Source organism: Haematobia irritans, chromosome 4 (assembly GCF_050003625.1).
Source record: "Haematobia irritans isolate KBUSLIRL chromosome 4, ASM5000362v1, whole genome shotgun sequence".
In the NCBI taxonomy this organism is placed as follows: domain Eukaryota; kingdom Metazoa; phylum Arthropoda; class Insecta; order Diptera; family Muscidae; genus Haematobia; species Haematobia irritans.
In genome coordinates, this window is record NC_134400.1 from 114637055 (window position 1) to 114660732 (window position 23678).

Consider the following 23678-nt stretch of genomic DNA (forward strand, 5'->3'; position numbering starts at 1 on the left):
CCTCCGGAACCTCTTGAAGGAGCGAAATTCTTCTGATCCGGTTGAAGTTTGGTACATTTCGCTAGTGTAAAGGGTGATACGGTCAAAATTTGGTCAATATAAACTTGACGTATTTCGTTTTTTTTTTTGCATTTAAAAAACCCCTCATTTTGAAGGTGTGTGTGCGTAGAATGTTTCTCCTATTTGGATTTTGGAGGTCACTCTTCAGTTGTCAAAATGCCGTCCAAGCAAGAAGAGCAGCGTATCAAAATTTTGCTCGCGCATCGCCAAAATCCGAGCTACTCGCACGCAAAGCTGGCAAAATCGCTAAAAGTTGCCAAATCAACCGTTACAAATGTAATTAAAGTGTTTGGGGAACGTTTGTCGACAGCCAGGAAGTCTGGATCGGGGGGAAATCGAAAACCGGAAGCCGCTGAGACGACAAAGAGAGTTGCCGGTAGTTTCAAGCGAAACCCTAACCTCTCTCTCCGAGATGCCGCAAATAAGCTAGGTGTATCGTCTACAACCGTGCATCGAGCCAAAAAAACGAGCCGGACTATCGACTTACAAGAAGGTAGTGACTCCAAATCGCGATGATAAACAAAATACGACGGCCAAAGCGCGATCCCGGCGGCTGTACACGACGATGCTGACGAAGTTTGACTGCGTGGTAATGGACGACGAAACCTACGTCAAAGCCGACTTCAAACAGCTTCCGGGACAGGAGTTTTATACGGCAAAAGGAAGGGGAAAGGTAGCAGATATTTTCAAGCACATAAAACTGTCAAAGTTCGCAAAGAAATATCTGGTTTGGCAAGCCATCTGTACCTGTGGCTTGAAAAGCAGCATTTTCATAGCTTCCGGGACTGTCAACCAAGAAATTTACGTGAAAGAGTGTTTGAATAAACGTCTGCTGCCTTTCCTGAAGAAACACGGTTGTTCCGTACTGTTTTGGCCGGATTTGGCATCTTGCCATTACGGTAAAAGGGCCATGGAGTGGTACGCCGCCAACAACGTGCAGGTGGTTCCCAAGGACAAGAACCCTCCCAACACGCCAGAGCTCCGCCCAATTGAGAAATATTTACTGGGCTATTGTCAAGCGGAACATAAAGAAGACCAAAAAAACTGCTAAGGACGAGCAGCAGTTCAAGGCAAACTGGCTTTCTGCGGCGAAGAAGGTGGACAAGGTGGCTGTACAAAATCTGATGGCAGGTGTCAAGCGTGAGGCCCGGCAATTCGGATTCGGAAAAGCGAAAGCCTAACTGAATATTTTTCCTGAATTTTATACTAATTGAACTTGAAAAATAAATTTAATTTTATTTTTTAAATAAACGATTTCATCGATTTACACGCGTTTTCCCTTGACCAAATTTTGACAGTATCACCCTTTATGGCCGATAACAACCATGCCAAAATTGGTGCGTATCGATCTATATTATATATAGCCCCCAAATAAACCGATCCCAAATCACAGAAAAATTACGATTGCCACTCGAGCTAAAAATAATATACCAAAATTATATTGCCATAGAAAATTTTGTAAAAATTTTATATTTCTATAAAAAATTTTGTCAACATTTTGTGTCTTTAGAAAATTTTGTCAAAATATAATTTCTATATAAAATTTTGTCAAAAATTTATTTCTGTAGAAAATTTTGTCAAAATGTTATTTCTATAGAAAATTTATGAAGTATTTCATAATGGGAGATGAATATATTGCAAAATCTTCCAAAACATCAAAAATTCTACCAATCTACCAAACAGTAAAAAAATCTGCCATTTTTGGTAGACTCGTGTTCATAATTTTATATAGCCCTCATAGAAAGCGACCCCGATATTTCCATTCGTAATTATTTCTTCCCTATATATACAGGTCAAGAACTGAATATATCCGTATTTAATCGACCTTTCTTTTGTCTACTATATATTCCGCATGGACTAACTTACAATTTAGAAGATGATGTTAAAAAGTTTTTAGATGCCTTGCCATCGGCCGCAATCCAAGTAATTTAATTGTGGATGACCGTCTTTAGTAGAAGTTTCTACGCAGGGTACATAAGATTCGGCCTAGGTGAACTTATTGGAACAATCAGGTTGGTTCAACAGGAGATAAACGGGTGGGTTCAACGGTGAAAACTAGAAGTGCATATATGTAGTAGGTATCGAAATAAATCGGACTGCTTCTTTAACCTAACCTAACGTTCGTATGAGATAGAGGGAAAAGGACATTACTTATTTTTATCATATGTTATTTAAACCTAAAATATAAACCTATATTTTCTTTCAAGGTGTGTTAATTTTGTTCAGTGTAGAACCTTTCACAATCTCGATGAATTACAAACAAAATTGCAACATTAGTATAACTCTGCCTAGGATATACTAAATGCGCATATATTCTATACTGGATACACGTGCATATAGAATGTTCTGATAGCCTACTAAAAAATTACATTTATGTTCTACTGTATACACTACATATTGTTCAATAACAATACATTCATTAAAGTTAAGTTTAACCATTATTAAAAAAAAATATGCAAAGGTATGACTTAAGTGTAATCATGAAAGAGAAAAGCGACAAGCATCCTTGTACTGAAAACAACTGGTTCAATAGTATTGGTATATGACCATAGGTTAGGTTAGGTTAGGTTATGTGGCAGCCCGATGTATCAGGCTCACTTAGACTATTCAGTCCATTGTGATACCACAGTGGTGAACTTCTCTCTTATCACTGAGTGCTGCCCGATTCCATGTTAAGCTTAATGACAAGCAGCGTTGTCAATTTAGCTTTTTTCCCGCTAGATTTGGCTTTTTTTGAAGACGTTTAGCGGGAAAAAAATGCATTTAGCTTTTAGCTTTTTTTCTGGCTTTTTTTCATGACCCTTTTAGCTATTTTTGGCTTTTTTTATTTTCGACATGTTTCTATTGAAATATGGATAAATCGGCGTTTTTATCTAAGCCTTGCTGCAAGTATAAGGGTTTCCACATATTTCAAAGCTCAGTTGAAACATTAATAATGAGTCCAGCCATTATGCGGGCATTTTTGTAGCAAATACACCTTGTTGTAAAGTTTTTTCATTATATACATAAAAGTTATCGTAAACTTTAAATCTACTATTACCATACAAATTTGTTAGATACTCTGTCAGTAAATTATTGGGAATATTATCATTTGAGTCGTTTATCCTTTTTATGTTATTATAATATTCTAAAGTTATTACGATATTACTAAATTAAAATAGTAGATGTGAATAGCTTTGTGCACTGAAAAAATATTGTCGTCTCCTTAAAATACGAACGCGAATTTTGGTTATAATAGCATTTGTGAATTTCTTTTATATAAACTGTTTTCCTTGTCCAAAAGACGATAAAGTCGTTTTGTCCTTATAATTAAGTGATTCAACTTAAAAATGGGTATGTTTTCATGAAAGAAGGAAGAATTAATGAAATAGTCTTTAAATGTGAGGAGTTTTTGCATCTTAACCACAAACCAAAATAGCGTTCAAAAATAGAAGATGTTTTTCAACACTTTATTTTAAAAACGTATATATACAATAATTTCTACTTGAAGTCGAGTCAGAATTTGGAAATTTAAGTTGGCGTTAGCACGTTTTTAAAGCACTTTGATAGCTCATGAAGAAAAGGAAAATGTTTTTACTGGGAAATGTAAACTATAGGTATTTTCTACAATTTAAATAAAAGTAATGTATTTCGAATTTTTCACAATTTCAATTCCAAACTAAAATTTTATTTAAAAAAATGACAAATCATTTTTTTACCAAATCCAAAGCATGCTTAGATCATTTAATATTTTAAAATAACAAGTAAATAAAGTAGAGGTGTTGGGAAGGTAGCTCCCACAAAACGAAGGACTTCCAGTAAAAAATTTGTGATAGTAATCAAAATGTATCGAATACTCAAACAGAGCTAATATGCCTTAGATATTGTTACAGTTTCACAGAAGTGGAATTAAAATGAAAATAATATGCATTGTAAGTGAAATAAAGCCTTTAAGTTTGTTAAATTTCAATCAAAAATGTGACTTTTGATACAAAAAAATTTAGCTTTTTTTCTAGCTATTTTTTAACATTTTTTAGCTTTTTTTAGCTATTTTTTTGGGCAAATCTAGCGGTTTTTGGTGAAACAATTCTGGCAACGCTGATGACAAGAGACCTCCTTTTTACAGCCGAGTCCGAACGGCGTTCCACATTCCAGTGAAACCGCTTAGAGAAGCTTTGAAACCCTTAGAAATGTCACCAGCATTACTGAGGTGGGATAATCCACCGCTGAAAAACTTTTTGGTGTTCGGTCCTAGCAGGAATCGAACCCACGACCTTGTGTATGCAAGGCGGGCATGCTAACGATTGCACCACGGTGGCTCCCAAATAGTACTAAACGACCTTACTTTAAAAACTCGTGTTTGTAAATCTTACAGGTATCATTAGTTGATCAATACTTGGTAATAATTAAATATTGGAAATGTTGGCTTCTCATCGGAGAAAACAAAATTCGGTAGCTGGCCACTTTCGTGCAGGCACTGCAACTCCTTGGCTCTTTCTAGACTAACTTCTTTTCTGTTCAAGCCCATTTTTATACCCTCCACCATAGGATGGGGGTATATTAACTTTGTCATTCCGTTTGTAACACATCGAAATATTGCTCTAAGACCCCATAAAGTATATATATTCTGGGTCGTGGTTAAATTCTGAGTAGATCTGAGCATGTCCGTCCGTCTGTTGAAATCACGCTAACTTCCAAACGAAACAAGCTATCGACTTGAAACTTGGCACAAGTAGTTGTTATCGACGTAGGTCGGATGGTATTGCAAATGGGCCATATCGGTCCACTTTTACGTATAGCCCCCATATAAAGGGACCCTCAGATTTGGCTTGTGGAGCCTCTAACAGAAGCATATTTCATCCGATCCGGCTGAAAGTTGGTATATGGTGTTGGTATATGGTCTCTAACAACCATACAAAAATTGGTCCACATCGCTCCATAATTATATATAGCCCCCATATAAACCGATCCCCAGATTTGGGTTGCGGAGCCTCAAAGAGAAGCAAATTTCATCCGATCCGGCTGAAATTTGGTACATGATATTGGTATATGGTCTCTAACAACCATGCAAAAATTGGTCCATATCGGTTCTTAATTATATATAGCCCCCATATAAACCGATCCCCAGATTTGGTTTGCGAAGCCACAAAAGAAACAAATTTCATCCGATCCGCCTGAAATTTGGTACGTGATGTTGGTATATGATCTCTAACAACCATGCAAAAATTGGTCTACATCGGTTCATAATTATTATAGCCCCCATACAAACCGATCCCCAGATTTGGCTTGCGGAGCCTCATCCGATAAGGTCGAAATTTGGAACATGGTGTTAGTATATGGTGTCTAACAACCGTGCCAGAATTAATCCATATCGGTCCATAATTATACATAGCCCCCATATAAACCGTTCTCCAGATTTGACCTCCGGAGCCTCTTGGAGGAACAAAATTCATCCGATCCTGTTCAAATTTGAAAAGTGGTGTTAGTATATGGCCGCTAACAACCATACCAAAATTGGTCCATATCGGTCTATAGTTATATATAGCCGATCTACAATCACACAAAAATTGGTCCAAATCGGTTCATAATCATGGTTGCCACTCGAGCCAAAAACAATCTACCAAAATTTTATTTCTATAGAAAATTTTGTCAAAATTTTACTTCTATAGAAAATTTTGTGAAAATTTTATTTCTATAGAAAATTTTGTCAAAAGTTTACTTCTATAGAAAATTTTGTTAAAATTTCATTTCTATAGAAAATTTTGTCAAAATTTTATTTCTATAGGAAATTTTTGCTGCAAGTAGAGGATGCTGATGAGGAATGTGGTAATTCCGAAACGTGCGTCCATCCAACCATCTTGCAGTCTATAGGGCTTTGCCCAAATAAATTTGACAAACATTCTTTTCCTCTGTTGGTTAAGCTACTCTTGTAGTTTAGTCAATGTATGGTTTTAAGCTGAAATAAAAAAACAACAACAATGCTTAAAGAACAAAACCAACAATAACAAAACAAAACAAATGGAAAAAGAAGAGGAGGCACGCTCAAAATAAACCCAGCCATGTGAATTCAAATCGATGATTTGACAGTGGCATAGGAAAAGAGATATGTTTGTTTCGAATTTATTTGGCATAAGCCGGCTATCAATGTAAAACCTTTTTTCGGAGGGTTCAAGTGTGGTTTTTGTTGGGTTTAATAAACTGCCTGAATTTATTCTGATAATTGGTTGATAGTTTTGCTGCAAGTAGAGGATGCTGATGAGGAATGTGGTAATTCCGAAACGTGCGTCCATCCAACCATCTTGCAGTCTATAGGGCTTTGCCCAAATAAATTTGACAAACATTCTTTTCCTCTGTTGGTTAAGCTACTCTTGTAGTTTAGTCAATGTATGGTTTTAAGCTGAAATAAAAAAACAACAACAATGCTTAAAGAACAAAACCAACAATAACAAAACAAAACAAATGGAAAAAGAAGAGGAGGCACGCTCAAAATAAACCCAGCCATGTGAATTCAAATCGATGATTTGACAGTGGCATAGGAAAAGAGATATGTTTGTTTCGAATTTATTTGGCATAAGCCGGCTATCAATGTAAAACCTTTTTTCGGAGGGTTCAAGTGTGGTTTTTGTTGGGTTTAATAAACTGCCTGAATTTATTCTGATAATTGGTTGATAGTTTTGCTGCAAGTAGAGGATGCTGATGAGGAATGTGGTAATTCCGAAACGTGCGTCCATCCAACCATCTTGCAGTCTATAGGGCTTTGCCCAAATAAATTTGACAAGCATTCTTTTCCTCTGTTGGTTAAGCTACTCTTGTAGTTTAGTCAATGTATGGTTTTAAGCTGAAATAAAAAAACAACAACAATGCTTAAAGAACAAAACCAACAATAACAAAACAAAACAAATGGAAAAAGAAGAGGAGGCACGCTCAAAATAAACCCAGCCATGTGAATTCAAATCGATGATTTGACAGTGGCATAGGAAAAGAGATATGTTTGTTTCGAATTTATTTGGCATAAGCCGGCTATCAATGTAAAACCTTTTTTCGGAGGGTTCAAGTGTGGTTTTTGTTGGGTTTAATAAACTGCCTGAATTTATTCTGATAATTGGTTGATAGTTTTGCTGCAAGTAGAGGATGCTGATGAGGAATGTGGTAATTCCGAAACGTGCGTCCATCCAACCATCTTGCAGTCTATAGGGCTTTGCCCAAATAAATTTGACAAACATTCTTTTCCTCTGTTGGTTAAGCTACTCTTGTAGTTTAGTCAATGTATGGTTTTAAGCTGAAATAAAAAAACAACAACAATGCTTAAAGAACAAAACCAACAATAACAAAACAAAACAAATGGAAAAAGAAGAGGAGGCACGCTCAAAATAAACCCAGCCATGTGAATTCAAATCGATGATTTGACAGTGGCATAGGAAAAGAGATATGTTTGTTTCGAATTTATTTGGCATAAGCCGGCTATCAATGTAAAACCTTTTTTCGGAGGGTTCAAGTGTGGTTTTTGTTGGGTTTAATAAACTGCCTGAATTTATTCTGATAATTGGTTGATAGTTTTGCTGCAAGTAGAGGATGCTGATGAGGAATGTGGTAATTCCGAAACGTGCGTCCATCCAACCATCTTGCAGTCTATAGGGCTTTGCCCAAATAAATTTGACAAACATTCTTTTCCTCTGTTGGTTAAGCTACTCTTGTAGTTTAGTCAATGTATGGTTTTAAGCTGAAATAAAAAAACAACAAAATTTTTTTTCTATAGAAAATTTTGTCAAAATTTTATTTCTATAGCAAATTTTGTCAAAATTTTATTTCTATAGAAAATTTTATCAACATTTTTTTTCTATAGAAAATTTTGTCAAAATTTTATTTCTATAGCAAATTTTGTCAAAATTTTATTTCTATAGAAAATTTTATCAAAATTTTATTTCTATAGAAAATTTTGTCAAAAGTTTACTTCTATAGAAAATTTTGTTAAAATTTCATTTCTATAGAAAATTTTGTCATACAATTTAAAAGACGGTGCTAGGAGGTTTTAAGATACCTTGTCATGGGCATGCGTTACCGAAACTCAAATAATTCGATTGTGGATGACAGTGTTTAGAATAAGTTTCTACGCAAGCCATGGTGTAGGGTACATAAGCTTCGGCCTGGCCGAACTTACGGCCGTATATACTTGTTAATTTTACCTTTCGCCGGAGAATCGAACCGCGGATCATACAGTTTGTAAGCTAACACACTATCCACTGGGCTACATAGCTGTTTTTGATATCTACAGACAATTATCGCTATAGCCATCAACGCACAAGCAACATAAACAGTTAAACAGTTCTATTTTCATAGCATAGTTTTGGGCGCTTACGAAACGACGTAAAGAAAGTTTATTTAACAGAAACATATATTTGTAGGCCACGTGGAACAATCATTAGCATGTCCGCTTGGCATATAAAGGTTCGTAGGTTCAATCCTTGCTTCGACCGAACACCAAAATGTTTTTTTTTTTTACATGTAATCCAAAAATGTTTGGAAGATTCCGAAAAGATGTTCGATTTTTGTCTTATTAAAGACTTAAAGTAAGAACAGGGCAGTGCTTGATATAAACGAAATTAATAAATAAAAATTTTGTAACAATTTTTTTTTCGTGACAACAGTTTGAAATTTTCGAAGTAGTTCAAAAAACTCTAAAAAAAAGAAAAACATTTTCGGTACATGTTTTCCAAATGTTTTTTTTTCATTACGTGCAGTCAATTCGTACAAATCTAAACTGATTCTAAAATATTGGGGTAAGTTCCGATATTAGAAATCGCAAAATTTTCGTTTGGCTTTTTTTTCTTAACCCTAAAACATTCAAATTTAAATTTCGCAACATAGTTCTATTTGATAAGAAGTTTAATTACAAATTGAATTTATCTTTATAAGTTTTTATCTTTATAAGAAAATTAACTTCTTGCGATTTCGAATAACGGAACATGGGGGATTATGTTATTTTTGCGAATTTCTTTGTTTTTAAGCAATAAAATTAGGCAAAAATTGAAAAATTTAGCGCTTTACACTACCTATCAGCCACCCTGTATAATACCGATGCATAAGGAAATTAATTGGAAAAATTAGTTGGCAAAAAATGGAAAAGTTTATGAGTTTATAACAATTTTACAAATTCCTAAACCATTTATTTAAAAGTTGAATTCTGTTATTAATTGATATTCATTTGTAAGGTCTTTGATTTATTTACTCACCTTCATTGGGCTGTGGAATGAAATTGTAAAAAGAATAAAATTAATAAAAGTAAACCAAAAAATATATATTTTTGTTTTTCAATAAAAAAAAAATTAAATCTAGCATCAGTTGAACGATTAACGTTTTTCTCTGCATACATACCATGAAAGTTTTAACGAATTCCTTGAAAAAATGTAACCATTAATACCTTGTGGCTTTGTCGGTTGAATATTAAATCGTATCTTATATACATAAAATTATGTAACACAATTAACTCTGAATCCCTGAATGGTAATGGTATCTATCATTACTGATTATATTGTTGATAAATATTATTTGCAATTATAAAAAAAAAGATTATAGTTTTAAGACTTTATAATTCTCTGTATCTCTTTGGAAAATTTAATTATATTTTTAATATTAAGCTCTTATTTCATGTGAAGACCATCACCATAGGTCTTCATTCATCGTTGCTAGGTACCATATTTTTTTTATTATGATTTACCATTTTCATATCATCAACATTTCATTATCATACAATCAAACTCCATGGAAATTCAAACTTATTAAATTATTTGTCCTTCTCTTTTTTTCCACCATATTCAAAATGTGATGACAAATGTACAGGTGAATTGAAGCATAATATTATTGACATGACGGGTGACGCCTTCCAGGAGCGTAATAATCAGTTTGTCGATGCCATTTTTGCTCGGATCAATCGAATCGTGTCGGATAACTATGACCCATTTGTTGTACAATTGACGGGTCGTGCTGCAACAACAGGCCAAACAGCATCGACGAAAGCTTCGAACCAAGTCCACAAAAAGGAACAACAAGTATCCACCCATAAAACAAAAACCTCAAAACCACAAACCACCAACATATCAATTAAGAAACTGTAAGTTACGAATAATCAAACTGTATCTATTTAAGCTTATATGGGTTTTATACACACTAAAAAAAATATTTTTATACCCTCCACCTTAGGATGGGGGGGGGGGGTATATTAACTTTGTCATTCCGTTTGTAATACATCGAAATATTGCTCTAAGACCCCATAAAGTATATATATTCTGGGTCGTGGTGAAATTCTGAGTCGATCTGAGCATGTCCGTCCGTCCGTCTGTTGAAATCACGCTAACTTCCGAACGAAACAAGCTATCGACTTGAAACTTGGCACAAGTAGTTGTTATTAATGTAGGTCGGATGGTATTGCAAATGGGCCATACGGTCCACTTTTACGTATAGCCCCCATATAAACGGACCCCTAGATTTGGCTTGCGGAGCCAATATGAGTAGCATATTTCATCCGATCTGGCTGAAATTTGGTACATGATATTAGTATATGTCTCTAACAACTGTTGAAAAATTGGCCCATATCGGTCCATAATTATATATAGCCCCATATAAACCGATCCCCAGATTTGACCTCCGGAGCCTCTTAGATGAGCAAAATTCATCCGATCCGGTTGAAATTTGGTACATGGTGTTAGTATATGGTATCTAACAACCATGCAAAAATTGGTCCATATCGGTCCATAATTATATATAGCCCCCATATAAACCGATCCCCAGATTTGGTTTGCTGATCCTCTAAGAGAAGCAAATTTCATCCGATCCGGCTGAAATTTGGTACATGATATTAGTATATGTCTCTAACAACTGTTCAAAAATTGGCCCATATCGGTCCATAATTATATATAGCCCCATATAAACCGATCCCCAGATTTGAACTCCGGAGCCTCTTAGAGGAGCAAAATTCATCCGATCTGGTTAAAATTTGCAACGTGGTGTTGGTATATGGCCGCTAATAACCATGCAAAATTGGTCCATATCGGTCTATATTTACATATAGCCGATCCCCAATAACTTGCCACTCGAGACAAAAGTAATCTAGCAAAATTTTATTTCTATAGAAAATTTTGTCAAAATTTTATTTCTATATAAAATTTTGTCAAAATTTTATTTCTATAGAAAATTTTGTCAAAATTTTATTTCTATAGAAAATTTTGTCAAAATTTTATTCCTATAGAAAATGTTGTCAAAATTTTAATTCTATAGAGAATGTTGTCAAAATTGTAATTCTATAGAGAATGTTGTCAAAATTTGAAATCTTTTGAAAATTTTGTCAAAACGTTATTTCTATAGAAAATTTTGTTAAAATCTTATTTCTATAGAAAATTTTGTCAAAATTTTACTTCTATAGAAAATGTTTTAAAAATTTTATTTCTATAGAAACTTTTGTCAAAATTTTATTTCAATGTAAAATTTTGTGAAATTTGTTTTCTATAGAAAATTTTGTGAAATTTTTTTCTATAGAAAATTTTGTCCAGCTGAATAATATACGTATTTAATCGGTCTTTTTTTAGTTTAGCGTCACAGTATTATTGAAAGCTATAGCGTGATTACAATTGATGGACGGGCGGATGTTGTTATATCGTCTTAGAATTTCGTCCTGACCAAAAATATATCCTTTTTATAGTCGCCAATCAAGTTTTCGATGTGTTACAAACTGAATGGCAAACCTATTACCTCCCATCACCATTCTACGGTGATGGGTATAAAAAAAAAAAAACATGTATATACGGCCTTAAGTTCGCCCAGGCCGAAGCTTATGTACCCTCCACCATGGATTGCGTAGAAACTTCTACTGAAGACTGTCATCCACAATCGAATTACTTGGGTTGCGGTAACACTTGCCGATGGCAAGGTATCTTAAAATTTCCAACCACCGTCTTCTATATTGTAAGTTACTCCATACGTGGTACATACTAAACTAAAAAAGGTCGATTAAATACGTATATTATCCACCTGGACAAAATTTTCTATAGAAATAAAGTTTTGACAAAATTTTCTATAGAAATAAAATTGTGACAAAATTTTCTATAGAAAAAAATGTTGACAAAATTTTCTAAAGAAATAAAATTTTGATAGAATTTTCTATAGAAATAAAATTTTGACAAAATTTTCTATAGAAATAAAGTTTTGACAAAATTTTCTACAGAAATAAATTTTTTATAACATTTTGATAACATTTTCTATAGAAACAAAATGTTGACAAAATTTTCTAGAGAAATAAAATGTTGACAAAATTTTCTATAGAAATAACATTTTGACAAAATTTTCTATAGAAAAAAAATTTGACAAAATTTTCTATAGAAATAAAGTTTTGACAAAATTTTCTATAGAAATAAAATTTTGACAAAATTTTCTATAGAAAAAAATGTTGATAAAATTTTCTATAGAAATAAGATTTCGACAAAATTTTCTTTAGAAATAAAATTTTTATAACATTTTGACAACATTTTCTATAGAAATAAAATGTTGCCAGAATTTTCTAGAGAAATAACATGTTGACAAAATTTTCTATTGAAATAAAATTTTTACAAAATTTCCTATAGAAATAAATTTTTGACAAAATTTTCTATAGACATAAATTTTTACAAAATTTTCTATAGAAATAAAATCTTGACAACATTTTCAATAGAAATAAAATTTTGACAAAATTTTCTATAGAAATAAAATTTTGACAAAATTTTCTATAGAAATAAAATCTTCAAAAAAATTTTCTATAGAAATAAAATTTTGACAACATTTTCTATAGAAGTAAAATTTTGGTTTGTTTTGTTATTGTTGGTTTGTACTTCAATCATATTTCGTGTTCTGATCTAAGCTTACAAACCATTGCGTTGGCTAAACTACAAGAGTAGCTTAACCAACAGAGGAAAAGAAAAGAACCATAACATTTTGGTAGACAGAACCATAAAATTTTGGTAGATTTTTTATGGTCGAATGGCAACTGTGATTATGAACCGATATCGATGTGATTGGGGATCGGCTATATATATATAACTATAGACCGATATGGACCAATTTTGGCATGGTTGTTAGCGGCCATATGCTAACACCCGGTTCTAAATTTCAACCGGATCGATGGAAGTTTGCTCTTCCAAGAGGGTCCGAAGTTCAAATTTGGGGATCGGTTTATATTGGGGGCTATATATAATTATGGACCGATATAGTTTTGCATGGTTGTTACAGACCATATACTAACACTACGTACCAAATTTCAACCGTATCGGATGAATTTTGCTCCTCCAATAGGTTCCGGAGTTCAAATCTGGGGATCGGTTTATATGGGGGATATACGTAAAAGTGGTCCTATATGGCCGATTTGCAATACCATCCGACGTATATCAATAACAACTACTTATGTCAAGTTTCAAGTCGATAGATTGTTTCGTTCGGAAGTAAGCGTGATTTCAACAGACCGACGGACGAACGGTCTCAGATAAACCGATCCCCAATCACACAAAAAATGGTCCATATCGTTCATAATTGTATATAGCCCCCATATAAAGCGACCTCCATATTTCAATTCTGGCACTCTAGTTAATCTGGCCGAACTTACTGCCGTATTTACTTGTACCTATTAAATAGTGTAGATATGGCAATTCATTTTGGATCATTTTAAAATGATCGTGCATTTACTCATATAAGCATAACTTAAAATATTTCATTCTTAAATTATACACAAATAATGTCTAAATATTAAGTTCGTATAATTTTATTAATTATTAATTAATTTAATTCGAATTAATGGCGGGGGAGGGGCTTAGACCCACGTAGAAGAATTTCATTGATCTACCAATAATGCTAATCGCACTGTTAAGTTTTTACATGTGAAGTTTATTGTTTTTGATCTACTTTTCACCACTTTGGGATAAAAAAAAAATCATTTCAGTTGCGTTTTTGGTGATATTTTCTTTGGTATATAGGTTAGGTTAGGTTATGTGGCAGCCCGATGTATCAAGCTCACTTAGACTATTCAGTCCATTGTGATACCACAGTGGTGAACTTCTCTCTTATCACTGAGTGCTGCCCGATTCCATGTTAAGCTCAATGACAAGGGACCTCCTTTTTATAGCCGAGTCCGAACGGCGTTCCACATTCCAGTGAAACCACTTAGAGAAGCTTTGAAACCCTCAGAAATGTCACCAGCATTACTGAGGTGGGATAGTCCACCGCTGAAAAACTTTTTTGGTGTTCGGTCGTAGCAGGAATCGAACCCACGACCTTGTGTATGCAAGGCGGGCATGCTAACCATTGCACCACGGTGGCTCCCTGAGATGACACAGACATCTCTTTTTTTTTGAGTGTACTCGTGCGGTATGCCTATCGAACTACAATCACGAAGTGAAGAGGGTTACCCACAGAATTACTAGTGTGTATCAACAGTGTTTGTAGTCATGTGTGTATGGATTTCTAAATTGGACCAATTGATTTTTTATGTACATTTTATTTGATATCGTGCTCTATATATTTTTTTATTCTCTTCTATCTCTATTTCATAGGAAAAACACAAAATCGGAACCACGTAGTGACACTACAAATACAGACAACATCGAAACTTTGCCAAAGGACAGTCAACAGGGTGAAAAAACGAAATTGCAACTACAATTGGAACAATTACAGGCACAACAGCAAACCCTAAAAGCCACTGAGCAAATTGGAAATAATGTTGCTGGTCAAAGCGAACAAAAGAGTGAGACAACCCCCGAGACGGATGCGGACGTCATCATTGGAGGCACAGAATTGAAACCGGAAACTCGCAATGTGCATGCCAATGACGTTGTCAAATCAGGAAATCACAAGAAAACTTCAACAAAGTCTCACAAGCAACAACAACAACATAGTGGTGCCAGTAAAAAAGTTAATAATGGCAACTCGGCCGCAACGGGAGCAGCAGCAAATAACAAACACAAACTTAAATCCAGCCCCAGTACCAAAAATACGGCCAACAAAAATAGTATTGAAGTCCAGAAGGCTGAGGGCAGTTTATCGGGATTGGCTTCACTGAAGCGTGTCGGAAATGTTAAAGTGGTGACTGACCCGGAAGGTCGCAATTCCACAATTAAGGCTAAATTTACTTTAGGACCATTAATGCTGCGCGTCGAGAAATCGATTAAGCGTGGTGGTGTCGAAAATGTGAAAAGTGCTACAGCTCGGACCAATGAAATGATCGGACGCATCAAATTCGGAGTGGTGAATGATCGTGCTACATTGATGTCTATTAAAGTGCAGCAACCCAAACAGGTAATTAAATTTCGAGCCATATTTAATATGGCTACATTTTTAATTTTAATTGTATCAAAAGGAATTTCTCAAAATTTTATTTCTTTAGAATTTTTTCAAAATTTTATTTCTGTAGAAAATTCTGTAAAGATTTTATTTCTATAGAAAATTCTCTCAAAATTTTATTTCTTTAAATTTTTTTTAAATTTTATTTTTTTGTCAACATTTTCTCAAAATTTTATTTCTATGGAAAATTTTCTCAAAATGTTATTTCTATAGAAAAATTTCTCCAAATGTTATTTCTACAGAAAATTTTCTCAAAGTTTTATTTCTGTAGAAAAATTTCTCAAAATTTTATTCCTGTAGAAAATTTTCTCAAAATTTTATTTCTATAGAAAATTTGATCAAAGTTTTATTTCTATAGAAAATTTGATCAACGTTTTATTTCTATAAAAAATGTTGTAAAAATTTTATTTCAATATAAAATTTTATCAACATTTTATTTCTGTGGAAAATTTGGCCAACATTTTATTTCTATGGAAATTTTTTTCAAAATTTTATTTCAATAGAAAATTTTATCAACATTTTATTTCTGTGGAAAATTTTGTTAAAATTTTATTTCTATAGAAAAATTTCTCAACGTTTTATTTCTGTAGAAATTTTTATTTCTATAAAAAAGTTTTGTCAAAATTTTATTTCTATAGAAAATTTTGTCAAAATTTCATTTCTATAGAAATTTTTTCTGTAGAAAATTTTGTCAAAATATTAATAGAATAATTAAATAGAAAATTTCATCAACATTTTATTTCAGTGGAAAATTTTGTCAAAATTTTATTTCTATAGAAAATTTTCTCAACGTTTTATTTCTGTATACAATTTTATTTCTATAAAAAGTTTTGTCAAAACTTTATTTCTATAAAAATTTTTCTCAACGTTTTATTTCTATAGAAAATTTTCTATAGAAAATTTAGTCAAAATTTTATTTCTATAGAAAATTTTATCAAAATTTTATTTCTGTAGAAAATGTTGTCCAAATTTTATTTCTGTAGAAAATTTTGTCAAAATTTTATTTCTATAGAAAATTTTGTCAAAATTGTATTTCTGTAGAAGATTTTGTCAAAATTTTATTTCTGTAGAAAATTTTGTCAAAATTTTATTTCTGTAGAAAATTTTGTCCAAATTTTATTTCTGTAGAAAATTTTGTCAAAATTTTATTTCTGTAGAAAAATTTGTCAAAATTTTATTTCTATAGAAAATTTTGTCAAAATTTTATTTTTTTAGAATATTTTGTCAAAATTTTATTTCTGTAGAAAAATTTGTCAAAATTTTATTTTTATAGAAAATTTTGTCCAAATTTTATTTCTGTAGAAAAAGTTGTCAAACTTTTATTTCTATAGAAGATTTTGTCAAAATTTTATTTTTGTAGAAAAATTTGTCACAATTATTTTGTATACAAAATTTTTTCAAAGTTATATTTCATTTGACATTTTGACATTTATTTTATTTTATTTATTAATTTATTTATCCTGCACAACAAGACTTACAACTTATATTTACTGTACAGGAATTTTCATTAAAAAGTATTTCCTCTTAGCAATTTAACCATTAACTGGGTACGTGGTGGTAAAATTTACCACCTCGAACACTCGTTTATATATATTTTAAAAAAGACGTGTGAAATAAAGTATATGTTAATCATTGAAAGAACATATAATATTTCGAAATATTGTTTTATTTTCGTTAAATACAATGTTTAATAATCAACAAATATAATAATGATACAAAAAAACATTTTTTTACAGAAAAAATATTAATGTAAAAGAGGGGGTAAAATTTACCACACGTCGCAAATTACGCAAAAAAATTTCACCTCACCGGTTAAAGGTTAATAACAAGTTACGTTAGGTTCATATAAATAACGAAAATCGAAACAAAAAATCTAAAAATACAATTTTATTTCTATAGAAAATTTTGTCAAGATTTTATTTCTATGGAAAATTTTGTCAACATTTTATTCCAATAGAAAATTTTATCAACATTTTATTTCTGTGGAAAATTTGGCCAACATTTTAATCCTATGGAAGATTTTGTCAAAATTATATTTCAATAGAAAATTTTATCAACATTTTATTTCTGTGGAAAATTTTGTCAAAATTTTATTTCTATAGAAAATTTTTTCAACGTTTTATTTCTGTAGAAAATTTTATTTCTATAAAAAAGTTTTGTCAAAATTTTATTTCTATAGAAAATTTTGCCAAATTTCATTTCTATTGAAAATTTTTCAGTAGAAAATTTTGTCAAAATTTTATTTTAATAGAAAATGTCATCAACATTTTATTTCAGTGGAAAATTTTGTCAAAATTTCATTTCTATAGAATATTTTCTCAACGTTTTATTTCTGTAGAAAATGTTATTTCAATAAAAAAGTTTTGTCAAAATTTTATTTCTATAGAACATTTTCTCAACATTTTATTTCTATACAAATTTTTTTCAAAATGTTATTTCTATAGAAAATTTTGTCAAAATTTCATATCTATAGAAAAATTTGTCAAAATTTTATTTCTGTTGAAAATTTTGTCCAAATTTTATTTCTGTAGAAAATGTTGTCAAAATTTTATTTCTATAGAAAATTTTGTCAAGATTTTATTTCTGTAGAAGATTTTGTCAAAATTTTATTTCTGTAGAAAAATTTGTCAACATTTTATTTCTGTAGAAAATTTTGTCCAAATTTTATTTCTGTAGAAAATGTTGTCAACAATTTTGTCAATATTTTATTTCTATAGAAGATTTTGTCAAAATTTTATTTCTTTAGAAAAATTTGTCACAATTTTGTTTCTGTAGAAAATGTTGTCCAAATTTTATTTCTTTAGAAAATGTTGTCAAAATTTTATTTTTATAGAAAATTTTGTCAAAATTGTATTTCTGTAGAAAATGTTGTCAAAATTTTATTTCTATAGAAAATTTTGTCAATATTTTATTTCTGTATAAAATGTTGTCAAAATTTTATTTCAATAGAAAATGTTGTAAAAATTTTATTTCTATAAAAAAATGTTGTCATAATTTTATTTCAATAGAAAGTTTTATCAACATATTATTTCTGTGGAAAATTTGGCCAACATTTTATTTTTATGGAAGATTTAGTCAAAATTTTATTTCTATATAAAATGTTGTAAAAATTTTATTTCTATAAAAAATGTTGTCAAAATTTTATTTCAATAGAAAATTTTATCAGCATTTTATTTCTGTGGAAAATTTGGTCAACATTTTATTTCTATGGAAGATTTTGTCAAAATTTGATTTCAATAGAAAATTTTATCAACATTTTATTTCTGTGGAAAATTTTGTCAAAATTTTATTTCTATAGAAAATTTTCTTAACGTTTTATTTCTGTAGAAAATTTTATTTTGATAAAAAAAGTTTTGTCAAAATTTTATTTCTGTAGAAAATTTTATCTCAATATAAAATTTTGTCAAAATTTTATTTCTGTAGAAAAATTAGTCAAAATTTTATTTCTATAGAAAATTTTGCAAAAATTTTATTTCTATAGAAAATTTTGTCAAAATTTTATTTCTGTAGAAAAATTAGTCAAAATTTTATTTCCATAGAAAATTTTCTCAACATTTGATTTCTATACAAATTTTTTTCAAAATTTTATTTCTATAGAAAATTTTGTGAAAATTTTATTTATATAGAAAATTTTCTCAACGTTTTATTTCTGTAGAAAATTTTATTTTGATAAGAAAAATTTTGTCACAATTTTATTTCTGTAGAAAATTTTATCTCAATATAAAATTTTGTCAAAATTTTATTTCTGTAGAAAAATTTCAACAACATTTATTTCTATAGAAAATTTTGTCAAAATTTTATTTCTGTAGAAAAATTTGTCAAAATTTTATTTCTATAGAAAATTTTCTCAACATTTTATTTCTATACAAATTTTTTTTTCAAAATTTTATTTCTATTTTGTGAACATTTTATTTATATAGAAAATTTTGTCAAAATTTTATTTCTATAGAAAATTTTGTCAAAATTTTATTTCTATAGAAAATTTTGTCAAAATTTCATTTCTATAGAAGCTCTATTTCTATTGAAAAATTGTAAAATACCAAAATCTACAAAATCTACCACAACATCAAAAATTCTACAAACTCGTAAGAAATCGATCGTTTCTAGAAACGGTAAAAAATCTACCATTTCTATAAAAGTCAAAGTTTTTTACAAAAAAAGTCTGTACTTTTCTTCCAACTAAACTTCCTTACAGCGAAAAACAAATTGTAAACGATAGTTGTTTGTCTAAATTATTATTATTATTAGTTTATTTAAAGTCATAATAAATTATGAAGATAAATACAAACATAAATAATGATGGTAATAATTTTTAGAGTTGTGCCCTGAGTCGACTTAGCCTTGTCCGTCTTTCGGTGAAAGTCTATGTCGCTATTTCTGTTCAATTGACTTCAAAATTGGCAAAAGTATTGGTTGTGGAAGAAATCAATTCAGATTTAGATATAGCTCACATATATGTATATGTCATTCGTCCGATTTAGACTTATATGACCATGAAGGCCAAAGTTTTCTGAATTCATGTTATTTACTAGAGTGAGGTCTTTTGTAATGGATTTGTAACAGAAGGCAGACCCCATACCCAAACTAAATATTGACCTATAAAATTAGGATAAATTTATTTGTTTAACTTCATTAATGGGAAATCGATGTCTATGAAATCATATCAGTCATATTAATTACTAGGGTTGCTCTATTCAGTATAAAGCTTTTTTTTTTTTGTAAATTTTATTTTAATCTGTTTCTAATGAAAAGAATTCTAATTAGTTTAATTGTTTTTTTATTTAATATAATACTACTTTATACATTTACATCCACATGGCACAATCACATACACCCGCACAACCACTATTACATAGTGTATATGAAATGTTATGTATTTTCCAAACGTTCAATTGCCTAGTATCCTACTGTAAACGAAGCTTTAATTAAAATTTATATACATAGTGATGGAAATCAGATTTAATTACTTTCTTGTCTTTACTTTAGTACAACATTTATTTTTGCTCGGTTTCAGGTCGAAGTGGAGAGCAAGGATAACCATGACCGCACAAGGGAGTTTGTTTGGCGTCGCACACCCAAAATTGCCAAATTGGTCAATGAGAAACTTAAAATAGCAGCAGAATCGTTTTTTGTACCACAAGGAGTGGAGGTGGTAAGGTTGTAAGATTGTAGCTGACAACAAAGGAGATTCTAATCGCTGCATACGTATAAGTTCTAAAGTAAGTAAAATATGCTCTTGTTTTGTGGTGCCATAATCCCATGGATACCACCCCCAAAAATATCTAACAAAAATATAAATAAATTATAAATCACATCAAATTGGAAAACAAGTGAAAAAGTAATGACACCCAACAAAGCATTTCTATATTCTCCATCAAACCATTTGCAATGCATCGAAATATTTCACTGATATAAAAACTTTCCGGGTTCCAGCGAATTTGCATGTACACGAATCATTTTACTAGTAATTCTCAGCGAAGGAAACTGAGAAGGGTTTTAAGGATTAATTTAAGATGCAATTCTCTTTTTAAGTTTTGCTTATTAAGTTTGCTTATTTAGAAAACAAATTGCATTTTTATACCCTGCTCCACACTGTGGAACAGGGTATTATAAGTTAGTGCATATGTTTGCAACACCCAGAAGGAGACGAGATAGACACATGGTGTCTTTGGCAAAAATGCTCAGGGTGGGCTCCTGAGTCGATATAGCCATGTCCGTCTGTCCGTCTGTCCGTGAACACATTTTTGTAATCAAAGTCTAGGTCGCAGTTTTAGTCCAATCGACTTCAAATATAGCTCCCATATATATATTTCGCCCGATATGGACTTATATGGCCCCAGAAGCCAGCGTTTTACCCTAATTTGCTTAAAATTTTACACAAGAAGAACAATTAGTACTATAGTTAAGTGTGCCAAATTTTATTGAAATCGGTTCAGATTTAGATATAGCTCCCATACATATCTTTCGCCCGATATGGACTAATACGGTCCCAGAAGCCAGAGTTTTACTCCAATTTGGTTGAAATTTTGCACAGGGAGTAGAATTTGCATTGTAGCTATGCGTGCCAAATTTGGTTGAAATCGGTTCAGATTAAGATATAGCTCCCATATATAGCTTTCGCCCGATTTACACTCATATGACCACAGAGGCCAATTTTTTGCTCCGATTTAGTTGAAGTTTTGCACAGGGAGTAGAATTAGCATTGTAGTTATGCGTGCCAAATTTGGTTGAAATCGGTTCAGATTTAGATATAGCTCTCATATATAGCTTTCGCCCGATTTACACTCATATGACCACAGAGGCCAATTTTTAACTCCGATTTAGTTGAAATTTTTCACAGGTAGTAGAATTAGCATTGTTGCTATGCGTGCCAAATTTGATTGAAATCGGTTCAGATTTAGATATAGCTTCCATATATAGCTTTCGCCCGATTTACACTCATATGACCACAGAGGCCAATTTTTAACTCCGATGTAGTTGAAATTTTACACAGGGAGTATAATTAGCATTGTTGATAGGCGTGCCAAATTTGGTTGAAATCGGTTCAGATTTAGATATAGCTCTCATATATAGCTTTCGCCCGATTTACACTCATATGACCACAGAGGCCAATTTTTTGCTCCGATTGAGTTGAAATTTTGTACAGGGAGTAGAATTAGCATTGTAGCTATGCGTGCCAAATTTGGTTGAAATCGGTTCAGATTTAGATATAGCTCCCATATATAGCTTTCGCCCGATTTACACTCATATGACAACAGAGGCCAATTTTTAACTCCGATTTAGTTGAAATTTTGCACAGGGTGTAGAATTAGCATTGTAGCTATCCATGCCAAATTTGGTTGAAATCGGTTCAGATTTCGATATATATCCCATATATCGCTTTCGTCCGATTTACGCTCATATGACGACAGAGGCCAATTTTTAACTCCGATTTAGTTGAAATTTTGCACGGGGAGTAGAAGTAGCATTGTTGCTATGCGTGCCAAATTTGATTGAAATCGGTTCAGATTTAGATATAGCTCCCATATATATGTTTTTCTGATTTCGACAAAAATGGTCAAAATACCAACATTTTCCTTGTAAACTCGCCACTGCTTAGTCGAAAAGTTGTAAAAATGACTCTAATTTTCCTAAACTTCTAATACATATATATCGACCGATAAATAATAAATAATTTTTTTTGAAGTTTCCTTTAAATTGCTTCAGATTTAAACGTTTCCCATATTTTTTTACTAACATTGTGTTCCACCCTAGTGCATTAGCCGACTTAAATTTTGAGTCTATAGATTTTGTAGAGGTCTATCAAATTCTGTCCAGATCGAATGATATTTAAATGTATGTATTTGGGACAAACCTTTATATATAGCCCCAACACATTTGACGGATGTGATATGGTATTGAAAATTTAGATTTACAAAGTGGTGCAGGGTATAATATAGTCGGCCCCGCCCGACTTTAGACTTTCTTACTTGTTTTAGTTTATTCTGTTTTTGTATCATGTGGTATTAAAGTACTTTATAACATGTTAACCACAACCAGTGTTGCCAGTATTTTTCTGTCCGTTATCCACAAAATGGAACACTTTTGTCCCCAAAAATCCCCAATTTAAATTAAAATTCCTCATAAAAATCCCCAATAACTTTTTGACAAGATTTTATGAAAAAATAAAAAATAGGTTCTGTTATAGGAACTCAGTTAACATGATAATTGAACAACATATAAAAATTTGGGATATGCAACAAGATGAAGATTTAGCAAGTAGTGGTCGTCTTCTCAATGCTCCAGAAATAAAACTGGAATTTCGGTCACCATGCATTTATGAATGAAAATGAAAATTCCAATAACCAAGTGGGTGGTATAGGAATTTTCTTATTTATTAAGTGTATTAAGTATTGAAATGATTTCACGAGTGTATTTAGGAAATTCCTCACCAATTCCCCAACTCAACAATTTCGCCCCCCATCCACGAAAAAATATCCCCATTTTGGAGAAAAAAAATCTCCAATATTGGTAACACTGACCACAACTAAAAAGCTTCTTTAAAATAAAACATCTCCTATTTCATAGTCAAGTTACAAAAACTCAACGAAGTTAAGGACAATTTACATTATATTGAAGATTTGTTGGAATTTCCTTTCAACTAAGGATATTCCCCAATTCTATGGACTAAACGCCTTTACCGAAAGGTAATCGACTTTTCCGGTAAACAAAAACTTTGTACCTGAGAAACACGGTTAACTAGGTTAAACAAAGGGTTAAATTGGGACTTTTTAACCAATGATCTTTTA

At 31.5% G+C, this 23678-nt stretch overlaps 1 protein-coding gene across 3 annotated transcripts in view; it reads left to right on the top strand.

The window, feature by feature from the left end:
- Window positions 1–23678, top strand: part of LOC142235114 (uncharacterized) — a 170058-nt gene that overhangs the window by 138809 nt on the left and 7571 nt on the right. For all 3 annotated transcript variants that reach the window (XM_075306350.1, XM_075306352.1, XM_075306351.1), the window contains 3 exons: window positions 9877–10147; window positions 14604–15345; window positions 20405–20609. In XM_075306350.1, coding sequence (XP_075162465.1) covers window positions 9877–10147; window positions 14604–15345; window positions 20405–20554 — 1163 coding nt within the window. In that variant the 3' untranslated portion in view covers window positions 20555–20609. The remainder of the gene's footprint in view (window positions 1–9876; window positions 10148–14603; window positions 15346–20404; window positions 20610–23678) is intronic.